We start from the raw sequence: 24367 nt of genomic DNA, 5'->3' as shown, positions 1-24367 counted from the left end.
TGCCGTTTCAGTGACATAAAACTTGACCTGTAAAACACTTGACATCATGGTGAGAAAACTGAGCTTGTCTCACACTGTTGATTCAGGTGTGAGAAAAGGATTTTCTTTATGATAATTTCCGGATGTCTGAATGAGGACATTGATTATTTACATTACATAAAACCATGAAAGAGGGTGGTTGATGTCATAAGCATGGTCTCCGCATTCAACAAATCAAAATACATTTAATTGAAATTATCTGCAGGTGTTTAGAACGTTTAAGGTAATATTTATCATACATTTTTAAATACAGTATTCATTTAATTTGCACTGATCTAATTTTGTTGACTGCAGAGCCCCCATTTCAGACCTACTGGGGTTAATCATTAACCTGAATGGGAGGGTCGTGTCTGGCTGACCAACATTAAGAGAGAATATGAGCCAAGAGCTCATTCAGCAGCAGCAGCAGCACAAACTGTTGGGCACTAGGCGGATCAAGTCAATAACTTCTCCCATGAGCTGTTGCATTAACAGGAAGACTACCTCCAGAGTCACAGATCCAGTCTTCAACGTCCCTAGAAGACTGTCTTCTTAATGAGAAACCTTTTCTAATTCAGCAGCCCTCCGCCTCCACACTAACCACTGCTATACAGCAGTGTGACTAATGTCAATCGCAGTCCTGAGGGAGCCTGCGGTCATTATTGTTGTTTTATTTATTCATCTTTTACTTGGTATCGATTTGAAAGCTCTACTGATACAGGAAAACATTTAAACTAATTTGTGATGTATGCTGCCCAGTCAAGTCTCTCAAGGATGATCAGTGTTTGAAACATGTTGAGTCTTGTCCCTGCACAGCCACACCAAAGGGTCTGTTTACTCGTTAATGTGCCAGTATCACTTTTAATGTTTACAGTGTCTAAAAGGTAACTCAGCATTTTTATAGAGGTTTTTCAGTGTCAAATCAAAAAAAATATTTTTGCAATAAAAATGAGAAAAGAAGGAAGTTCTCTTCACCGCAAATTAATGGAGTTAACGTCTTTAGGACCACCTCTTGTCACCCTGCTCACCAGTAACAGGGGCATCAATAATGGCTGCCTTATGTTCTTTCACTGTGTATTACATTCTCAGATAAAGCTGAATGTTGCAGCCTTTCGGTGATCACTTTTCCTTCTGGGATGGAAAATTGTTTGATTGTGTTATGAACTAATCAAATTTATAAGTGAAGTTTTTCCTAAATGAGCTTCTGCATTTTATGGTTTATTATTAGGTTTTGATTGCTGCCCATTTATGTGCATGACAATGAAAATATGAAAAACACAAAGAGTTTGCCTTTTCATGATGCTTTTAATCAGAGGAAGAAATGATTATATACTTCAATTCCATGTTGGACAAGAAAGAGAGAAAAACAGATCTGATTTGTTAAAATGAATGGAAATGCAAGTTTCCCTCTCAGGCCCCCTCCTGGGTCTCTTCATTCTTCCTTCCTCTTCTTAAAGCCTGATGAAAGAAAGAGTGGTATCAGTCAACTGAAGCATAATTACACAGAAAAATCAAGGGGAAAAAGGATTCAGACCTTTGAGTTGAATGGGGCCAGCGACCAGTGTCTGGCTCTCGTGATGAGACTGCAGGTCTCTGGTCTTACGTCTCACGCAACCACGGCGACAGCGAGAGTTGGTGTCACTGTCCTGGCAGATCAGCACCTTGCACTGAAGATACACAGACTCGCCGGCTCGCAGAAACTGGAAGGCTCTAAAACCGAAGCGGGCGTAGTGTTTGAAGCCAGATGCGTAGGCTTCATAAGTGCTGTCTGCAGCGCATCTACAGGTGAAACAGAGGTTGTTACGTCCTGCTGCTGCCAGAAAGGACCCAGTAAGATTTAAAGACCTTAATTTGAAACATTCTGTTAAAAGTGCATTCTTACCCATTGCGAACCAAATAGTAAGCTCTGGTTTGGAAGTCGTGGGGTGAAGGTGAGGCCACGCAGGTATCAATAAAGAGAACCAAAGAACTGTCATTATTCTTCAGTTCCACTTGAATGAACAATTCCTGGTTGAGCGAGACCTCATATGGAACTTGAGTAACCTGAGATTGCAGGAGATCAAAACAATCAGCACTCTTGTGGAATAGATTGAAGAAGGATCCACTTTTACATGGCGTGCACCCTCGATTTCCACACCTTGTATATGAAACTGCTGGATGTGTAGAAATGCATGCTGGTGGTGAATCTGCCTGTGCCTGTGATGCTGCTGTTATCACGATGTTCGATGAGATACATGATCTGTGATATCGAGTCTTGATCCATTTTACAGCCCACTAACAGCTTGAGATGATCCTGACGCGTGATTTCCCCAGAGGAGGAGGGATAGGCGCGAAGAGTGTTGGTGTACACCGCCCTGCCGTCCACAAACTGTCCAAGGTAGGAGACTTTCAAATGTAGCGATAACATACCAGAGAATTATTGTATCATATTCTCTCTGAAAGGATGCAAGGTGTTACCGTTTTGATGTTGCCACAGGTGTCAATGGGGAAAACAAAGGTCACGTCATATCTGGAGATCTGGGGTCTGCATTGAGGGTCATTTAGGTACACGCTGCTGCCGTCATAGCCGAGAGAGTTCAGGTAAGCCCTGCTGATCACAATGGTCATGTTGTCTGAACAAACGACTCGACCTGCAAGAGAAAAGCTAATTAGTCAAAAATTGAGCCGATGGCTATTTTTCATTTCCACTCATGCTAATTTCCCTAATGGACACCCCCTAAAGGGATCAATAAAGTACTCTTGAATCTTGATAGAGAGTAGTTTACTAAGATATCAACGGTGCAACAGTACAACATTACAATTTTACAAGACTCCAATCCTTTATCAGTACTATTATACCCGTAGTCTTTTGTCCAATTTCAATTCCTCAATCGTACCTGAACTTGCTGGCAGAGAGCTGGTGAACTCAGCTTTAAAGCCTCTAGCAACCACAGAGCTGTCGGTCCTGAAGAGTACCGTTAAGTAGTTGGAGGAAGAGTGGAAGGAGGTCACGTTTTTGTTGCACAACTTGCCCAAAAACGGTGAGCCAACAGAGGGTCCATCATAAACAGCAACATAATCACAGGAGCAGCAGTTCTCCAATCTAATTTTTTCAAAAAGATTAACAAAGACAACAAAGTATCTTCAAGCAATTGCAGAGAGTATTAGTGATCCCAAAAATGGGAGATGTTATTTGCTCACTCCATGAATCTAAAGGACAGGAAGACTTTTTTGTCGTGTTGTACTCTGAGCTGCCAGGTACAGTAGACATTGTTGTAGTAATAGCCTGGGTGGTTCGGGCTGGTGAAGCTGCCAGAGTGAGACAGATATTTTTCACAGCTGTTTCCTGATGCAGAATGCAGAAGATGTGTTACAGGCTGTGGGTCTTGAAATAATGTAACAGTGGAAGAGTCACAGATGTGTAGGCAGATGTGTGTACCTGGTCCCTCTGTGGTCACTGGTGCCTCTGTGGTTACTGGTGCTTCTGTGGTCACTGGTGCCTCAGTTGTAACTGGTGCCTCTGTGGTCACTGGTCCCTCTGTCGTTACTGGTGCTTCTGTGGTCACTGGTGCTTCTGTGGTCACTGGTCCCTCAGTGGTCACTGGTGCCTCTGTGGTTACTGGTGCCTCTGTGGTCACTGGTCCCTCAGTGGTCACTGGTGCCTCTGTGGTTACTGGTGCCTCTGTGGTCACTGGTGCCTCAGTTGTAACTGGTGCCTCAGTTGTAACTGGTGCCTCAGTTGTAACTGGTGCCTCTGTGGTCACTGGTGCCTCAGTTGTAACTGGTGCCTCAGTGGTTACTGGTGCCTCTGTGGTTACTGGTGCCTCAGTTGTAACTGCTGCCTCTGTGGCTACTGGTGCCACTAAATCCGAGTTTAGAGTTCAGACAGACAAAACAAGCAGGGAGCAGGCAGAGATGAAGTCAGAATACCGGAAGCTTAACTCATAAAAATTAATCTGATGACCATGTTGTTCTTGATTCTGAAAACTGCAATGAGGAGAATCGATGAAGCTGTGGAAATTTGAAACCTACAGAATGCAGTCATGTAAATGCTAAAATCAAAGCAATCATATAATATTACCATGGTTGGAAATTGTGCTGTTATTTTATTTACTTGTCCATGAGCCAGTTTTGTAATAAGCAAATATCCAGTCATTGTATGAAATATAATGTAAAAATATGATAAATTTTAAATTTGTTGATTACTATTATGTCAAAAACAAGAACATTTGAACAATACCTTGCAACCCACATGAAGCGATCAAGCCACAAAGAACCAGTTGCGTCCACATGGTGAAGTTGTTCACCTTCTGCTTCAAACACTCCACACCAGTATTGTAACTTATATAGCCAGCAGCCAGTATAGAAACAGCAGCAATAAATAATCTTCTGACATAATTTGTGACAGGAATGGATTACTATGTGAAATCCTTGAGAAAGGCACACATGGTTATCAATCATAAAGTGGATGTGAAAGTTGTTTCAGGATGTTTTTTAGGATATTTGTTTAGGACTTTCAAGCAGGACTTTAGGTTCATTGCAGAATTACTAACTTGGTTCATGACCTTGAACTTAAGATCATGGTTACGGATCTGCCAACTTTTCTGTGCAAAATAATCTGGACCATTCTGTCTGACATCCTTTGTGTCCACAATTTCAAGAAATGGAGACATAAAACCAAAGGTAGCACAGTCTGTGCAGCCGCCATCATGCAGTCCCTGTGGAGACCTCTGTGGTGTCACTGAGATGTCTCCAGGAGGACTTAGCTTTGGTTCTGTCATGGCTCTGTCATGTCAGCCCTCCTTTATGTGCAGAATTCTGGCCCAACGCCCTGGCAGCCTGGTTGGATGGCTTTGACATCAGGATTCTCAGCCAGATCAAGACAGTGACCAATCAACCACCTCTGTCTCCATTGTGTTCGTATGGTCATGCCAGCCACGTACCCCTCAGTCATTGCACACATACCATAATAGATCACCACCAAGCTGGCTGATCACATCCCAGAGGTGGCCCTGGCACCCTGTGATGCCTCGGACTGTGAGTCTGAAAGAAGCTCACCATCTTGTCCAAAACAGACCCACTGAGAGTCGATTGGTGAACCTGTTTGGATCTGTGCAACTACAGAAAGAGGATTAAAGAGAAATAAAATAAGTTATATAGAACTTAAATCTGCTTCTCGCTCTGAACATCATTGGTCATAAACGTTGAAATTATATGTACAGTTATGACTGATCCATTCACTCGAAAACTAACTACTAACTAACTAAATAATAATTTACTGTCACACAAAATTTGAAATTCAAAGCTCAAATGAGGTGTCAGCATTTCCAATAACTCAAAAGTTATTGCCAGATTGCTTTTGTGCTGTTTCATTGACATAAAACTTGACCTGTAAAACACTTGACATCATGGTGAGAAAACTGAGCTTGTCTCACACTGTTGATTCAGGTGTGAGAAAAGGATTTTCTTTATGGTAATTTCCGGATGTCTGAATGAGGACATTGATTATTTACATTACATAAAACCATGAAAGAGGGTGGTTGATGTCATAAGCATGGTCTCCGCATTCAACAAATTAAAATACATTTAATTGAAATTATCTGCAGGTGTTTAGAACGTTTAAGGTAATATTTATCATACATTTTTAAATACAGTATTCATTTAATTTGCACTGATCTAATTTTGTTGACTGCAGAGCCCCCATTTCAGACCTACTGGGGTTAATCATTAACCTGAATGGGAGGGTCGTGTCTGGCTGACCAATATTAAGAGAGAATATGAGCCAAGAGCTCATTCAGCAGCAGCACAAACGGTAAGAGCTATTTTTGTTGTTGTCTTTTAAATTTGAACTACAAGCTTTAAGAAAAATGATCTTTGATTTGTTTTTAGCCCGGCATTAAGACTTCAGGTTGGCTATGAACATGTGGTTAATAGGGCACCAAAACCGCATTAGCATTGGCTCATCTATTTCAAGAGTCCGTCAGTTCATATTTTCTGCAACAAAAAAGTCCTTTAAGTTATCCTCTGTATACTTGGCATTAATGTGTTATTACACATCTCAGTTTCTATACTCCCACATCTTTCAAGAAAACCACAGTTACTCTGACATCTGGCACTATCCAGGTCAAAGTGTGCATTAAGCCCAGTATGGCCATTTAAACTAAAATAAACATGCCTGTCTGCTTCCACGGTGATGGGGACGATGATTTCTGGTTGCTTTCCAGGCATCAGTCAAAAAAGAAAAAAGAACATTTCCCTGCACAGTCAAACCAATGGGTCTGGTTACACATCAATGACAGGCTAGTGTCACTTTTAATGTTTCCAGTTTCTTAAAGGTAATAGCATATTTGTACAGGTGTCAAATCACCAAAATATATATTTTTTGGAAGATTATAAATGAGAAAAGAAGTAAGTTCTTTAAGGTCATTGTCACTGTGCTTCCCACCAAAAGTGGCATCAATAATGGCCAATTGTAATTATTTTTCTCCATTGTTAGACTTCTGTAAACCCTGATTAAATAAAGTGTTTTAAATTGACAGTAATAAAATGGAGCACAAACATTTGCATTGGAGAGGATAATGATTAGGATAAGATATTGTAGCTTAACATGCTTTTTATTTTCCGGCTTATGAGCGCCCTCTGGGGGCAAACATGCACATGTGTAAAAGTATACAAGTGTGAGCTTTACTACTGTACCATGTTGCACTTTTTAAAATTTAAATTTTACACCCCCAAAAATGATGCTATTTCTATATTGACAATTATAAGGACTTAAAATCTAAGTCATAAATCAAGAGGACGGTAAAATCAGATTCCAAGTGAATCCAACCTGACAACAATGCAACCAGACTTTAAAGTGAATATGATCCAAATTCATTTTTAATGGCACTTATGGTGCCCTTGAAAAACGTGGCTAAACAATTTTAGATAAAAAAATGTTTTAAATATATATTATATGTATTTGTTTCAAAGTATAATCCAAAAATGTATCTAAATGAAATGTACAAAAGGTTTGGTTGTTCCCCTTTAAATTCTCCGATCTGTTGCCAGGTAACCAATGGTAATCGGAGCAGCTGCCATCATCATCCTCCCTGCTGGATGTCTAAAGATAACTCTGTATGTCAGCGGCCGATACCAACTGGGTCAACATTCACAAACCGAACACGTTACCCCGGATTTGCAGAACACTTCAAACTGTCCAATGTTTGTAAAATTACTAACCAATAATCTTATCCAACTCAAGGCGAGCGTTATGGTGGTGAGGGTTTTCAAGAGTCCAAGTGCGCTCCACAGCAAATGCTTGCACTGTGCTCATGCTAAAGTTCTTTAAACTATGCTAAAACTAATTTATATGATTATATGTTTAGCATTGCCACACAGCTATGCAGTTTTTATTCAAAGTGGTTTCACCCAATCGGGGTCACAGGAAGTGGAGTCTATTCAGGAACACACCTGGACAGGTGATCAGTGCAGCACAAACATTAAGGGACAGCAGGGTGACCAAACCCAGTCCTCAAGGGCTGTAATGCATCCAGGTTTTCTGTCCAGCTAGGCAAGAACCTTCACCCAGGTGAAGGCCTTGTCTATCTGGTAGGTCAGAAAACCTGGCTGAAATGCATCCCTGTGGGACCGGGTTTGGACAACCCTGGTTTTGAGTCTCTGAACTACAGGATGCTTAATATGTTTCTTTTTTGCTGTGATAGGAAACCAGAGAAAACCACTCAGACACCAAGAGAACACGGATACTCCACACAGACACCAGGAGGACATGGAGACTGCACAGAGATAGCAGGAGAATGTGGAAACACCTCAAAGATACTGGGAAAACATGGAAACCCCACATAAGCAACAGAAGGACCAGAAGAACACAAAAACTCTGCACAGACACCAGGAGAACATGGAAAACACTCCACACAGACCCCAATCGATTATGGAGACCTCACACAGACAACAGGAGGACCAAATGAGCACAGGGGCTCAACACAGATACCAGGACAGCATTGTTGTCTTGGCACATGCTTGAGCTGGTTTGTATTAAATAATCTGCATCCAGTTGCCTTCACATCTACAATAATGAAATGTTTTGAAATACTTGTCCTGAAAGTACTTTTATCAACCATTTCCCTTAATCAATTTGCTTATCATGTGGAGAGAGTTGTTGTCCATCCACTACTGACTTCGGTGAATAATATCTACAAGCACCTTCAATGTACAAATAACTTGGTCAATGGGTATGTAGATTTCAGCAGTGCTTTCAACATGATACAATTATATTTGCTAGTGAACAAATTGATGGATTTTAGTACAAACCCTAACATTTTTCTATAGATCAATGATTTCTTGACTAATCGCAGTCAGGAGTGAGTTCAGTTGAGCTCTCTCATCATTATCAAAAATCATTAACAATAGTGCCCCTGAAGGGTTTGTTTTTTTCCGGCAGCTTCATCTGACACCATCTTAGTTGGATTTTTAAGATCTGAAATAGCGGCTATGAAGGATTTTGAGAGGGAAATAGAGGGTTGAGAGGATCTCACCTATAAATATTTAGGAGTTGAAATAGATAATCCACTAAAATTCCGTCGCTACGTGTTGGACACGAGTTGGATCTGTGACATATGCAACCACATGAATTTCCCCACTGGGGAAAATAAACTTGACTTGAAACTTAGAAAGACCCCAAATTAAAGCCTACAACCTTTCAACTGTGTGGGTTATAAGGCCAATTGATTTAATTTTGAATAGATTTTCTATTTGCTTAGAAGAGTAAATTTGTATAGTTGCAAAGTTTGTTTTTGGGTTTTTTTCCAGATTTTTTTGTCCACGTCAGGAGGAGCTGAAGTTGTGTAAATCAGAACAGGGCGACTGAATTTGTGGATGTTTGACAGGGTAGGAGTCTCATTTCCGCCTCCACTTTGGAGGGGCGGTGCCTGCCTACTTTACTGTGTTGTGATTCGTCACACTTCATGTCGCTCAAACATTTACTTGCAAATGATTGGTCAATGGAATCTCTCTTGTCTCCTTCTAAACTTGAGGATGTGATCTCAAACTCGGGTCCGACTCTGCGGTGGCTGTAGTGTGGCGCACTTGTTCGGCTTCGTCCGGGGTGAAAAAGCAGGGTTTTCCGGCGAGGTTCCAGAACTTAGGTCTGCTTTTCGTTGGTTCGTGAAAGTCAAAACCGAAAAAGTCCAAAGACTCGATTTCAAACTTTCCGCCACCCGAAAGGACAGTTTGGACGAAAATGGCAGACAACGTGGAACATGAAGTCTCTTCTACCACTCCTTTCTATACCGAGGAGGTGCATCATTACCAGGCCGAGCCGGAACCTCAGCCAGACCCGCCTAAACAAGACCTCTTCAGTCTAGACGATATTGTGGACTTGGTCGGCGGTGCTCATGATGCCTTAAATCGACACATCGCTGAGGATAATGCGTCACATGAGTTTACTGAAACTCATCCAGCGGACTCGGTGTCAGAAGTACCAGAACCTGGGCCAGATTCCACCAGCTACTCTTTTCTTCCTGACACGTCTGAAGTCGTCGCCCCAAAAGCTGAACCCGAAAGCGCAAAGATCGAGCCGGAGCCGTTGTCCGCCCCGGAGAGCGACGCCCTCCCCGTGGTTGAACCCTGGAAAGCAGCGCCAGCCCCCGCAGAGGCAGCAGAGCGACCTGCGGTGACAGAAGAACCGTCGGCTCCTTCATCTTGTAAGTTTCTTAACGGAAAAAAGGCCATGAATTGCGCCACGGATGAGGTTTGACGCTTTGAATACATCAGAAAATTGTTATTTTTAAACAACCGCGTGCGTTTAATGTAATTGATCGCGTTTTTTTTTTTTTCTTTTACACCTAATCATTTTAACTGGGCATTGTGTGCTCACCGACAGGGTTTGTAATGCAACCGGAGCAAAATCATTTTTTCCAGTGGACCGAATTTATTCAGCGGCAGTGGTTACGTTTCATCCAAACCCAAAAATGAATATTAATTTTCTTTTCAGATTTGTTGTGCGGTTCTGGTTAACGAGCTAGCCAGACAGGCTATGCTAGCCCGAGGCTATGCGGGCGGTCTCATCCTGAAGCCGACCTGCTGCTTGACAGATGGGCTAAGAGTTTAGGGAAATCCAGCCTTTCAACAGAGTAGTGGCAAACAAGCCAGGTCTGCTCCTTTCCCCCTGAAGATTAGCGATGGTGATGTTAGCTGGTTAGCTCCAGTTTTTGGTGATGCGGCCCACCTGTTTTGACAATCGGAAGGAGGCGTTTTGTGACTGAGCAGATGAGCTGGCAGTATTGTGCGTCTTTAGCTTAGTGTCCGACAACGGGTTTTCCGTTTATCTACACCACCAGGCCTGATTTTTTTTTTTAATGATTATTTTTTATGATCAATTAAGTTATTTTATCTTGCCATCCTTCTTTTGAAACTGAGCAGTTTCCATCTGCCGTATCCGGCTGCTGCGTGCCCTTTTTGGCTAAACATCAACTGTCCCCGAGATCCATTGTCGGACACACTTCATATTTGAGGTAGTCTTCTTCTAATCTTAAATTCATTTTTATTTTTATGATCAACTCTTATTTTTATACCCTGCACTTATAAATCTGTGCGTGGTCACTAGTGCATTTTCAATGTAAATTGACCACTTTATGCTAAAGTGTTCAAGTAACTGTCCGATAAAAGAGCTACTGGTCGTTAGCACCGCACGGCATACCAAAGCTGTAACCCGGAGATTAGTCACAACAAAGGAATCCACTCAGCGTTCACTCCCTGTCTCCTTCCTATCGTTTCTCTGCCATCACCAGGCTGCCGTCAGTGCCTTTAATCACTTTTCCATATTTTTATCCTGTTGGATGGGCTGTTCCCTCAGCTCCACCCAACCAACACCCTCAGACTAGTCTGGTTTCGCTGGACCGGCCTAGCTGCGCCTCCCCCTGAACCATAGAGCTGCCATGGTAGTCTTAATGGTGTTGCGATGTTGTTGCAACATTTTCTGACGTGTGTATTTGGAGTTGCTGTTGCTGTTTACTGGGGTGTGACAGGTGCACAGGCCTGCATGGTCTCCTGCAGGCCTGTGGAGCGGGCAGCACACAGCCTGGGTGGGGCTGCTGATGAAGCCCAAGTCTCCAATTTAAACATGGCTGCCCTCTGTCTGAAACGAAGGTTTCACATTATATGTTATCTATATGTTTTGTAAGCAGTGTTCCAGCTGTAGATCACCTGACCTTATTCCCTGCCATCTGTTACATCAATGGTTAAAAAGGTCCAACGAGAAGAGGCTTTAATCTCCTCCTGTAATCAGGCGACTGAAAACATGAGGTGAACAAAACCTGCAAGGACATAATCCATTTAACCGAGCTTCTTTATTTTTTGTAGCCTTAGCTATTGCAATAATTGAGCAGCTGGATTTTTTGGCTGCTGGAAATTGTGGTGGAAAATTTCAAACGGACAGCATGACAGACAGGCTGTTTAATTGATTGCGGCCAGGCGGTTGCCACCGACCTGAATCTTGTTTTGGGTCACCTACAACTGTCTGCGTGAGTTTGTGGAGAGATCATGATGAGGTCAGGTGGATTAGATAGATCTGTCTGTCTCTCCATTTTCCTTTGCGATTAATGGTGCTGGTTGTTGTAGTAGAAATAATAGATCAGACTTAACACTGAAAGAATTACATTTTCAATGCTTAGTTGACACATTGAGATTTGGCCAATTAGGAGTTTTTAATGTTTCGAAATTCCAAATATTCCAATGTTTACCTTGTGATCTTTTCTCTTCCCTGGCAGCGAGCTGAAGACAGTTGAAAATGTCATCTTCAGTATTTCACCATTTTGATCATTCATTGACCAAACAACTCGTAATCAGTCACGTTATTGGTTGAGTTATATTCTGGGTAATATTTATTACCCACATATCATTATCCAGACCTTTTAAAAAAGAACGTTTTTTACATTTTGGATGCTGTCACACTTGGCTGTAAGTAAAGTCTGTCGTTGGTTCAATCCTGCAGGTGCTCTTATTGGCTGGAAGCTAAAGCTCAACAGCAGAGGTAACCTGATGCATGAGCATCGCGTCAACAATCATTAGACCAAAACCACACAAGGAAATTGGCATGAAACCAATCAGTCAAGCTTGTTGCCTCACAAGTGATTCCTGATCATGTAGGCTCTGTTCATGAGTGATAAGAATTCTCATGATGCATTGCACTAATCTTTTCCTGTGTCACATTATGAAATTGATGATTCACTGTCTTCATCACATCATCACAACAGAGCACTTCCTTCTGCCTGATCGCAGTTCTGATTTAAAATTTCCTCTGAATCATTGTCCGTCCTTGGTGAGACAGCTTGGATGAGAGGAAAGTGGATCCCAGATCATTGTTTGGAGGATGTGAAGAAATGAGCTTTGACTGGACTCTTCACTACAGTCAAACTGTTGTTTCTCTTTTCGCACACACACACACACACACACACTGAGACACTCACTGTGTTGATGGTGAACTGCGTCCACAGGACTATTTTTCTATGCAATGAACTGCCGCCATTGTGCCATGTGTTAGTTGCTTTTTGCACATTTGATACTGTTTGAGATGGGAACAAGTTCAGAATGCTTACTTCAAAAAAAAAAAAAAAAAAAAAAAAGTTCAACTTTGTAGAATGAAACACATGTAATGGTCTGATAACCTAATCACCACGTACCCGTTAGTTGCTCTCTGTCAACAGCTTCCAGCCTTGACTGTTGTTGCTGCTTCTCTGGGTTTTGGTGGTTTCCGTTTTTTTCCTCTGGTCATTTTCTTCTTTCCACTCTGACTGAATGTTACGTTTCTCTCTCTCTCTCCCTCTGGTTTCCTCCACAGATGTAACTTCTCCTTCTAAAGCTCAACCTCTTCCTCTGATGCAATTCCCTACAGGCAAGTTTTCTCTGTGTTTGCCACCCTGTGTGTTTGCTTTCACCACCTCTTTAGTTCAGTTTGATTGAAGCAAAGATTAAACCTCCAGACGCATGTCGTCTTTACTAACTTTATGGGGCATGTTTGTAGATCTTTTGAGTGTGTGTGTGACATGCTGTACAGTAGACTTATGAGTTCGTGAGGTAAATATAGTGATTCTCCTCAAATGTGGCAGGTGAGATTAAAATTTATTTGGCCATTTCTCCTCACATGACAGTTTGTGCTTGTCAGATCCAATGTGATTTATCGAGGAAGACCTGGGTCAGAATCATTCCATTACCAAGTGTTTTGAAATCGAGGTAACCACCAGACAAATGCTGCAAGAACTCGACTGTGGATCTTCAATTTGGTGGTTTTCAAATCTTTTTTGACCTCTTTACAACCACTGAACTATTAAACAATAAAGGATTTGGAGATATTATAGTCATGTTTAATCTTGTCATCAGCGTGACATCAACATGTTCAAATGTAGGGTTGAGAGAAAATGGCTGCTATTAAGGTGCAGTCAGAGTTGTTGGCCAACCAGCAGCACCTGCTGTTGTCTCACGTTATATAACTGTGATATTAGCTTAATAATGTAATGTTTAAAAACCAGTTAATGACTATTTTATTAATAATGGCCAGTAATTTGGTCTCCACAGTCGGTCTTTGAGCATCGCTTGTCTGGCCCTCGTGGTTCTGTCCAGGTGTGGTAAGCTCTGTTTGAACGAGAGTATGTCTTTGATATGTTTTGTATTGCCTTCTCCTCCTCCTCCCCCCTCTTTACTCAAGAACTTGGGCAGAAGGGGGATTCCCCTGCACCCATCTCCCCACTTTCCCCCGTACACTCCCCTGACTCTCTGGAGGAGCTGTCTCTTACTGAGAGTCCCAATCAGCCCCCAACTTTAGGTTCAGCCGCACCCCTGGGCTCTTTATCGATTGACCCTTCTACGGCTCGCACGACTCTCTCCAAGGAAGAAATGCCATGGCTGGTTAAAGAGGGAGGCTCTGGACCAGGATGTAGTCAGAATAAGAATGATCTTCCTGATCCTCAAGCTTGTCCATACCTGAGTCTTGGGAAAGAACCAGGGCCTCATAATCCGTGCGAAGACAGCGGGGTTTCCTTTTCACCTGAAGAGAAGCTACTTGGCTCAAACAAGTCCTCCAGTGGCCCCTCCCCTGTGAACCCAAAGATGATGGTCCCTGAATCTCATTTTGCTTCCTCGAACCCAACAGAATACTGGGATTCAAACTTCCTGAAATCTGAAGACAATTCCAAGGTTTCCATGGATTCCTTCTCCAAGGACATGGCTCCCATTAGCTCGAGGTATGAAGAAGACCTGCTTGGCAACCAGTCTGATGAAGAAGATGACTTAATGAATGAGGTGAAGAAAAATATTAATCCATTTGAAGGCTACTCCCCATTGGCTGATAGTGGCTTCTCTCCCTTTGGTGAGTCCAAATCGGAGAGTGGAGCCTCAAAGATGTCAGAAAGTCCCACCCCAGATCTGGTCCAGTATGGCCAGACTGGAGAATCCCAGGACACTCCTCCATCTTTCTTGGATGAAGCAAAATCATTTGAGATGAGCAAGAATGAGTCAGCAAATCAGTTCTTGGCTGGTTTCAAAGACGATGAAGAGGAGGATTCGGCCCTCCCACCCTCACTTCCAGACATTCTGAAATCCTCTCCCCTGAATCCTGACAAACTTGACTCTGGCTCTTCAGAAGGAAGTCCAGAAGAGCAAAGTCCAATCTTTGAGAGGAGGATGATGGAGTCACCCAACCCTCCGATCAATTTATCTGCCAATAATCCATTTGCCTTTGATGCTAAAGTTTCCTTGTTGAGAGAGATGACAGAGGAGATGGAGGTAAAAGCAAAATCTGATATAACAAAAGAAGATGAGCTTGGAGCTCTTGATCTTGTCAAAGAAGCTGAAGAAACCACCCCCACCAAAGTCAAAGAGGAAGAACCTGTTGAGATTGAACAGAAAGATTGGTTCTCAAGCAATGATTCTCCCCGAATGAAAGAAAAGTTTGAGCCGCTCGATTTGAAGGGCAAAAACACAAACACTGAGGACTCTGATTCAGAGTCGCCTACAGCTGATTCCCTTTCACCGGTCCTTGAAGCCATGGCAAAGAACCCAGCCATTTTCCAGGTGGAAACTGAGAAGACCTTGCCAATGGATGTGGAGGAAGCCGAGTTGGCAGAAGAGGTCTCTGAACATGAAGTGTCCTCTGAGGAGTTTGAGTTCATCGAGCGCCCACCGAAGGGTGTCATTGACGAGTTTCTGGAGGCTCTTGATACATCCAAGTTAACATCAACCAAACCCCCGGAGATCCCTCTAGATGATGATCTCATCTTGGAGCAACAAGACTTGGCATCTTCTGCATCTGCTTCACTTTCTCTTTCTGGGCTGAAAGAAGAGGCTCAGGGTCAGACATACCATCTCCTCACGCAGGCCTCCCCACAGAAGAGCAAGGCTGACCTGGAGAAGCTCGACACTGAGCAGGCTCCACTCACATCTGTGCCCACCCAAAGCAGTCCCCACCAACCAGAGGAGGTCATTCACCAGAAGAGTACGGAGGCTGGAAAAGTGTTTAAGGTGGCAAACCTGAACATAAGAGCAGGTAAAATCAAAGCTGTGCTGTCATGGAACTACCACCCCCACCCCAGCATCCCTTCAGTTATCACCAGCCCTCCATGTTCATGTCAGTTGGTCATCTCATCCTTCTTTTCTCAGTTTTCCCCACATTGATTTTTAGGAGCATCACTTCCCGCAGTCACCTCTTTCTCTGCATGGTTTTGCATTTTCTTATCACAAAAAAACAAAACCCCTGCATTTAGTTGATCTGCTCGTTATTTTGTGTTTGGCCTTCTTTTCCTGCCTTTTCTCTGTCTCATCAGTAACATTTCTGTTAGCATGGTTATCTATATTTATGTTTCATGTGAGGGTAAGTAGAATCTCAATTTTCTTTCTGCTCCGTTGAACACAAACTCTTTTCTTTGTTTTACATTATATTAACTAGAAAAGATCAGATAAAGTGGTCTAGATTTTTCAAGCAGGCATTCAGATCAGTAAAAATATTGTTTACAACCTAAGAGCTAACAAAAAATCCAGCTATTGTTTGAACCTAAATCTGTCATTTGATAAATCCTGGTCAGAAGATTCACGTGAACATTCAGCAGATTCTTCTTGTTGGCCACATTTTTCTTGTATCAGATTACTTCTCTTATCCAGATTTAGCTTCTCTGTCATCTGGAAATAACTTCACATACCGATCTGAAAGCAAACACCGTCATGGAGCTAACAGTGCGATAGCTGGCAACCGCACCCTGCTGACAGAACATGCTTTTACTGTTTCCTTCATGTGGAAGTTATGTCACGTAATGAATGTCCTGAAGAACTCCGACTCCTGGATTTGCCAGGACAGCTTCTTCCTTTAGGGGGTGAAGTTTCTGACGTATGAAAGGGTTATAATCAGGGCCACCACAGAACAGATTATATTCAAATGGGATATTTTTAATGTGTTATACCCGCGTGTTGACACGTATGTCACTTGCAGCAAGTGAGGACATTTTGTCTGGTCCTTGCAACTTCAAATGATGTGTTTAAGGTTAGGGGTAAGGGTTACGCATTTATGTGATGTTAGCTGGGGAATATACGATGTCTATGAATATCCTCACAAAGATAGGTGTGTGTGTGTGTGTGTGTGGGAATCCTCCTCCCTGCACTGCGACACTAACGGAATCACAAAGGGTTCGCCGGCCCAGAAAACTTGTTCATTATACAACTATATCTGCAGAATGCAGAATCTTCATTTTATTAACTAGTCTGATTATAAAATTCTTTATTTTTGTCCATCATTTTATTACTTTACTGTATTGATAGGGTATCAGTAAATTTGGGCTGTGTTGGCTGGTTAGTTGTTTGTTACCAGATTATTGATACCTCTGTTTGTCATTCATTTTTAAGGTGAATGATTCATGCAGTTACAGCAAAGCAGGTTTAAAACCTTATTTTTGCTTGGTCAGTTAACCTGCTTTTAAAATAGAAGCTCTGGTGTGTCTGAGGTCAAGGAGGACGGGAGGCCTGCAGGGTTGCAGATTTCAGCTTGAAACAGCTTGAAACTTGTACAGGTCTGTAGCATGAACTCTGGCACAGGATGAATGTGATGAGGGTAAAGGGTCTCGGAGTCAAACTTTGTACTTTTCTGTCGTGTCACGTACAGGGTTGTTTCCAGATAAGAGGTGGTAGATGAGTCATGGTCTTAAACATATTTAATGTTCCTTAAATTAAAAGTTCAAAGATCAGTGGAATTGTGTTCCTCTTGATTATTGTGTCCTAAAGCCTGTGGTCATGTTGCTGTATGTAGCTATAGTTTATTCTGATGTGGGGAGAAGTTGGAAAAACGTAACTGGCGCCCTCTAGCGGCTGAAGGGGGTAACTGGGATCATTCGGTAGAATTTTTCTGTTCTGTTGGTGGGTTGAAGATTCAAGCTGTATCAATAAATTTATAAATCCGTGATTTATATGGTTCTTTAGGAACATAAACCAAAACATTGAAAACCTGAAAGTCTTCATTCACACAACAATGGATGACCTATAACTGATCAGTGCAGCAGATATATATACACATATATTAAATTTCCATTGTTTGTTTTAAAATATAATTTGATGGTCTCTTTTTGCCAATAAACCTGAAAAGTGCTGTATATTTGCAGTACTAGAGATGTTAAACTGTTCTTGACTTTTCTGCAGGTAGGTGATAAAAGTGATGCAGCAGAATTGATGAATCACTCTGTTTCTAAATATTCTCCCAGGTTGGTCCATGATGGCCAGTCACCCCTCCTTTGGTCGATGAGCTGTATAGTTTTATTGTAGCTTTAGGCTGGTACAGCTTCGGAGGTTTGTGTTCAGGCGTGACTCAGGCTGCTGTGTCGGCAGATCCAACATGACTGGTATGAGGTGAAAGTTAGGAAATGAGGGGAAAGGGAAGAACTGAGGGAGGAGGTGCTGCGTCACTGTGCTAGCAGCAGACGGTCAGCTGACGCAGGCGATTCGCCCGCTGCAGTCGTCTCCCCTCCATATAGGCAGCGTCTCTCAGACACGTTCTGCAGACAGAGTTCCGCCACACGTTCTGTCTGTGTGTTAGAGTCCGTCTGCTTATCTGACGCCATGGATACGGGCGAGTGTGCGGCTCAACCCTGGAGGGAGCGGGGTAATGTCCTCACCACCTCTTCTCTTCACTGCGGATGTGTTTGTATGGATTTTATTTGGGGGTTTGGAGCGCTGTTTGTGAGGCGTTACTGGCTCCAGAACATCTCACTGAACATGCTGGCAGCAGTTCTAAATGGTTGTCATGTTCACCTTTGATTCTGCTGGCACGATGGTGTAAAGTTCTGGCCCTGAGCATGGGGAGATATGGAGGACCTTTGAACAGTTTTCTGGTGGAGGGGCGGAGCAACGTTATCAGCTGGTTTAATGGTTGGCCCCGGTGCTGGAGATATGTTAATGGGCCGGACCGGAGTCAGACGAGATGTGTTTCCTCTGGTGGACTCAAGACAACACAAGTGTTTAGCACCTCACTCTCATTTCATTGTCAAAGTTTGAGAATTCTTTCATGAGCACAAATGAGCTGAAGGCTTTACTTGCTGAAGCTTCTTTCGGGGCTGTTTATAAGTTTGCGTGCGTGCGTGTGTGTGTGTGTGATGTGATGAATCGTTAACATGGTGAATCAGCTTCTTTGTTGTTCACACCAAGATCGTTGTGATGTGTTCAGGAGCAACGGTTATTTCAGTGTTCAAGTGTAAACAAACCGCTGATAAAGTAAACCACTGTTTTTGTTTTTCTGGGCCGTTGGGTTTGCTCAGAAATATGATGAACATTGGGTTCGACTGTGCCAGCTGGGTGGCACATTTATTAAATGGGATTAATGAATTTTCGGTACATAGTAACAATGTTTTTGCAAAGTGTAGATGAGAATATTGATCCTTTATTGGCGAGGTGTCAGCCAGGATTTTGTGCATCACTGAAAGTTTGTTTTTGGGTTCAGGATGTTTGAATAATCTATTTCATGCAGATTAATGTCTGCCTCTGTCTCCCTGTGGCATTTTTTTTCATTTGATTCAAGCTGTAAACTTCCAGAACACGGGTTCAGTTTACCACCTGCTATGCACGCAGAACAGACAATGAGATTATGTGAGTTTTAATCCCACACTTGAGCTCAACAGTCTTCCCACACTGCTCCCACTTTAAATTGAGCAGCTCTCTTTTTTTTGCCTCTCAAGAGGCCGGGATTTGGGATTTCATCTTGTGCACTTTTCTCCAGACAATTGTCCATTCACGCCAAGGTTGTGCAGGCTGCCAACCTCTATTGAAGATGTTCACACAAAGAATTAGCTTTGTTGAGAGAGACAGAGGAGGACCACATGGTGTTAAGGCTCGCCTGTCAGCTCCATGTCTAGGGGAGAGGTCTCTCTTGCATGTTTTATTGTAAATTTTGAGATATGAACCATTGCAGTCCCAACAGACTCCACGTTGGTCACTGTGACTAATGGCTCACACAAAAAACACATTTCTTACAGGCTAAAAGTCGACATTTTAACAATTAAATCTTTTAGAACTAGCTGTTACTAGTGTCAAAAGCTGCTGTTGGAGCATACGATATTTCTGCCTGGTGAAGAGTTAAATTCATTCATTTTTCTTCAAAGTTCCGCTTTTAATTGGCCCAAACTCGCACCCTGGGGCTCGCTAATGAGGGGCCGGTCTGCGCATGCGCGCTCTCTCTCCTCTCTCCTATACTCCTCTAGCTCTCTCTACCTCCTCCCTCTCCCCGCTTGTCAGCCAGCCCTGCCGCCGCCGCTGTAGCTCAGCGGAGCTTCAAGATGGACGCCAAACGGGGTTAGTTGTTAATCTTTTCCCTCCCGCTTCTCTCTTTACACAAAGCGTTTCGTCGCTTTTTACAGACGCTTTGTTAGCGGTTAACCGTCGTTGGGAGCGCTGGGTCTGTAGCTCCGTCCGGGCATGGTTGGTAACTGATGCGGTCGTCTGCGGAGGTCATGTGGGACGGATTGACGGTTCACCCCCGTCGGTGCGAGTGGCCGCCGTCGGGTGTCGGCAGGCGGTCCCCTGGGCTGATGGAAGTCTTTGTGGATACCGGCCGTGATGTGGCAGGGGGATCAGAGTAGAGATTAAACATGGAGATCAGCGCTTCGGCCAACGTTGCTGCGATGCGCGCTCTATTTTTAGCCCGGCTCCTGCGCCGCTAGCACGCCTGCTACCATATGTAGCCAGCAACGGCATTTGGTCCGTGGACCCGCCTCCACTTGCTCTTCTCTTGGCTGCCCGCTCCACGTTTTTGCGTCCAGACAACACCCCCATGTCTGAACAGCTGCCTGCACAGGGCTAACGCTGCTGTTAGCAGCGGCTAGCTGTCTGTTAGCGGAGCGGCTAGCTGTCAACGCCCTCATTACAGTGGGACTATGGAGCAAATTGCATGTTTGAGTTTTGTCAACAATGCAAAGCTTCTACCATACATGAGTACTTTAAATAAGACCCGGCTTATCTGCCGTGCCATGTGTGGTTACCAGGCAACAGCAGCAGCTAATCCAGACCCAAGAGTAAAATGCTTGTTTGGAGGTTTCAGTTTACTTTAGTGAGTCAATCAGCTTACTTTCGCCTGGGCAACAGTCCATCTGATGATGCAAAAACCTGTGAGAATAGATTATTGCTAGTCCCAGCACTGAGAGCTCATCAAGCCAAGACCCATCAGTGGCTCTTTTTCTGTCCTACCCAGTTGTTACAAAGGTGACTGAGGTCCCAGGTGAAAGCAGACGTTTACCTGGTAGATCAGAAAAACCTGCTGGATTTTCAAGTGTGTCATCTGACACTCGGTGCCGTGGTTGGTGGATTGTGTTGAACTTGTTAATGTGCCTGCAGGAAAACTGACTTGCAGTTTCACAAGCCCCCCGATTGGCTGCCAAATGTTGCACTGGTGCAGAGAACATGTCTGCTATTGTCCGTGCACGGAGCGCCTGCTTGTCCTGTTGGCTGCTGAGTGGTGCAGATATTACGGTTCAGAGTTGTCACGTCCCCCCCCCCCCATTCACCCCGAGTGGCCCAGTCATGAGCAGGGAGTTTCAGATTCCAGCGTAGAGATTAGCGTGACGTTTAATTCGCTCGCTGTGCGCCGGCCATCAGCAGAAAGGGAACTCGTTCATGTCTAATATCGTCCGCTGACCTGTCTGGAATTCCCTGCTGAAACCGGAGCGTGCGACCTGCATCATGACCTGCGCTGTCAGATCCACAGTCGGAGAACAGCTTCGCTCTTCAGCCCTTCAGAAACATTGGAAGATGCAGGCTCTCCACCTGAATGGTGACGCTCATGTCGTGATGAGAATGAGGACGTCTCTTCAACCAGTAGAGAACATTCAGGTTTCGGAAATCAAGACTTCACATTAAATTACTGTGGTAGGTCCCGGTTCAAGTGTTGATCTGCTGGCTGTTCACATGGGCTGAGATCACCAGATCGGTCACATCGGTAGTGGATGACTCTGCAGGGCGTCTGGACCTCCAGGCTCTGCCGGGGCACAGGGCCGCTCATGGCTTGTGATCTAAATGTAAAGGACAGATGGAGTCTAATCGCTTCCATTCAAAGTTCATTGTTTTTGATAAGTGATGTGAGGGATCAGCGTGGAGCTCGGGCTCTCCGGTTGCCTGGGCGATTGACACAAACCCCTCCTCTTCCTCACTTGCAGTGGTGGATCTTGTGTACTGGCGTGATGTGAAGACAACGGGCGTGGTGTTTGGCGCCGCCCTCCTGCTGCTGCTGTCCCTGATGGCGTGCAGCATCGTGAGCGTCATCTCGTACATCGGCCTGGCCCTGCTGTCCGTCACCATCAGCTTCAGGATATACAAAGGCATCCTGCAGGCCATCCAGAAGTCTGATGAAGGGCACCCGTTCAAGTGAGTCTCCCAAAAATGTGAACCCAGACGTGGCCCAAATGGTTCCCATGTTGACTTGATTGTCCATGCGTAGTCGATCAGAATGGATGTGAATGTACTTTGTCTCTGTCTTTAGGCAGTACCTCGACCAAGAGGTGGCCCTGCCCGAGGACATGGTCCATAAGTACAGCGACATGGTTCTGGCCAAACTCAACAAGACCATCGCAGAAGTCAGGCGCCTGTTCCTGGTGGAGGACCTGGTGGACTCCATCAAGGTGAGCAGGACATGCAGAGTAAGCCCGGATACCTGCACGTGAGGACTGTCGGTCCAAAATCCCAAAGTTGCGCATGGATGAGCTTTAGGAGAAATACGGAACGTGAGCAGATCTGCAGGAGGTGTCCTGAAGTGGAGTCAAGCCCCGGTCAGCTGTAGTGAGAATGAAGGCCTCCCTTCATAGATCACACCTATGTGATATTGTAATGTCTGTGGCCAAGAGATAAGTGAACAGGAACTGTTGAGTTCTTATGCCGGAGCTCTGGCGCCGCCTACTGGCTAACATGTGCCTTGACATCATTCTGCTGAGTCAGCAGTAAAATCTTTTGGCTTCTTCCAGGGTAAATTCACTTCAGTTTCTTTGACACAGAAGCAAAGGAGGACACATGCGGCGACCTTTCTGAGACGTAAACATCAAATTGAGATTTGTCATGTTTGTGCTTCCCTAGTTTGCAGTGTTGATGTGGATCCTGACCTACGTCGGTGCCTTGTTCAACGGCCTCACTCTGCTCATTCTGGGTAAGTCCCCACTGACTGTTTCTCTGGTTCCCTCTGCTGGTAGCATGAAAATTGTTCTGTTTGTGTATCAAATGTAAAATAAAAGTGAGCCTTTCTTCCTGTTGTTTAGGTCTGATTGCAGTTTTCAGCTGCCCGATCGTTTATGAGAAACACCAGGTGAGTTTTTAACATCATTACCAACGTCATTGTTCACTTGTCTCGGCTCAAACTTCATTCTAATGTTTTGCCTGTATTTTTAGGCTCAGATTGATCATTACCTGTCTCTGGTCAACAACCAGGTGAAGGATATCGTTGGAAAGTAAGTTAGAAAAAAAACAACAACCTCCAAACAATTTAACTTTTGCCTTATGGGAGGTGTAATCTTGGTTTCTCTGACTTCCTGCAGGATCCAGGCAAAAGTCCCAGGCATGAAACGTAAAACGGAGTGAAGCAGAGGAAGTAGAAAGGTGGAGCGTAGACTCACGAAGTCCTGGTTGGGGGCAGGGCTTGGATACGTTTGAGACATCTGGCGTGTATGCAGTCCTAATTTTATTTGTCAAAAATAATAAATTCATTTTTCCAGTTCAGAATTCCTGTTTGTGTATCACCCGAAAGACGTGTGGAGATGGAAGTTTTGTCCTTAAGCTTCCGCGTGAATGCCAGGAAATAGACTTTCAAGTTTATAATGATTGTGTTATGTTAATGCTCACAGAAACACCTTTTTTTCTTGAACTCGCCCGCCCCTGTGCATTGTGGGAAGTCAAGACGCCGTTGCCATGAGTTTGCAGTTTTTTTGAGAAAGGCATGAATGTGTGGGACTGACCCCTGAGCTGAGAACTTTGATTTTTTTTTTTATTTCTATTTTTACCATCATGTCCTTCAACTCAACTTCTGCGTGTCTTCACCTTCGGTGTGAGCGGTTTAGCGACCAGTGTCGAGGGGGCGGGGCTTGTACTACCATTTAAACTCGTCATTGCTTCCGAGTAACTAGTTAGAATATTTCCTAGCCAACCTTCGCGTTATTCCCATTCTTCATCGCAGCTGTAACTAAAGTCTGGAAATGCGTTTACATTCATCTACATCAAAGAATAATAAAAACGGGGAGAAAAAGGACTTGCATGGGGGAAAAAAAAAAAGCATTCTGTCCTGTGGAGCCACAATCTCAAAGTTGCAAGTTGACGTGGTTTTTGGAACCTTTGAGCATTTTGTTTGTCTAATTGTGACGATATACTTTAATTGTAACAATAAACCGCTGTTTGTGGAATGCATTGTGAGATGTAAACGGTTACCAATAAAGCTTCTAGACGAAGAGAATCCGGCCTGATCTTTTTATCGACACGTACCGATCTGGTGAAGCGCAGAGGGAAACTGGACCGTCAACCTTTGTTTTCAATTAATGAATTCTGATATTAATTTCCCTCTGGAAATATTACAATTTCGTATGTCACAACATCTACAAGTAAAAAGAATAGGTGATATAAAAAAAATCCACATTTCCTTCTTATTACTGAATTTTACATTTTCCTTCCGAAAAGTCCTACTTCATTAATCCATAATGATGCTAAGCTAATGGCTGCTGAATGAAGCTGACTTGTTGCTGCTTTATTGGGTCTAATGTTTGTCACTGAGATCGCGTCATTACAACGCCTGCAATACTTTTTTCGGGTTAAAATAAAACATGTTATTCAACAAGTCTTACAACAGCTGGATCACCTTTGATTTGAGCTGAACTCCGACATAGCTCAT

At 43.6% G+C, this 24367-nt stretch overlaps 1 protein-coding gene across 9 annotated transcripts; it reads left to right on the top strand.

Annotated features, from left to right (window-relative positions):
- Positions 1-9012: 9012 nt before the first annotated feature.
- Positions 9013-23935, top strand: rtn4a (reticulon 4a). Of its 9 annotated transcripts, XM_029835162.1 has the most exons (10): positions 9013-9698; positions 11987-12025; positions 12833-12886; positions 13697-15532; positions 21663-21870; positions 21986-22124; positions 22573-22642; positions 22752-22798; positions 22882-22940; positions 23028-23935. In XM_029835162.1, the coding sequence occupies exons 1-10, from the start codon at positions 9236-9238 to the stop codon at positions 23068-23070; spliced, it is 2958 nt and encodes a 985-aa protein (XP_029691022.1). In that variant the 5' UTR covers positions 9013-9235; the 3' UTR covers positions 23071-23935. The 9 variants fall into 9 exon arrangements, with proteins under 9 accessions (XP_029691022.1, XP_029691023.1, XP_029691024.1 ...); XM_029835163.1 differs by lacking the exon at positions 11987-12025; XM_029835164.1 differs by lacking the exon at positions 13697-15532 and having other exon boundaries at positions 9021-9698.
- The last annotated feature ends 432 nt before the right edge of the window (positions 23936-24367 follow it).

This window comes from Takifugu rubripes, chromosome 4 (genome assembly GCF_901000725.2).
Source record: "Takifugu rubripes chromosome 4, fTakRub1.2, whole genome shotgun sequence".
Classification (NCBI taxonomy): domain Eukaryota; kingdom Metazoa; phylum Chordata; class Actinopteri; order Tetraodontiformes; family Tetraodontidae; genus Takifugu; species Takifugu rubripes.
Note: the sequence above shows the minus strand (reverse complement) of the source record. Positions and strands in the feature narration are given on the sequence as shown.

What these genes read in the sequence shown, in the direction of transcription:
- rtn4a (XM_029835162.1), top strand. Translation starts at nt 9,236, where the DNA reads ATGGCAGACAACGTGGAACATGAAGTCTCTTCTACCACTCCTTTCTAT. An exon ending in CCTCACTCTGCTCATTCTGG is followed by an intron (nt 22,643 to 22,751) that starts GTAAGTCCCCAC and finishes CCTGTTGTTTAG; the next exon opens with GTCTGATTGCAGTTTTCAGC. An exon ending in TCGTTTATGAGAAACACCAG is followed by an intron (nt 22,799 to 22,881) that starts GTGAGTTTTTAA and finishes CTGTATTTTTAG; the next exon opens with GCTCAGATTGATCATTACCT.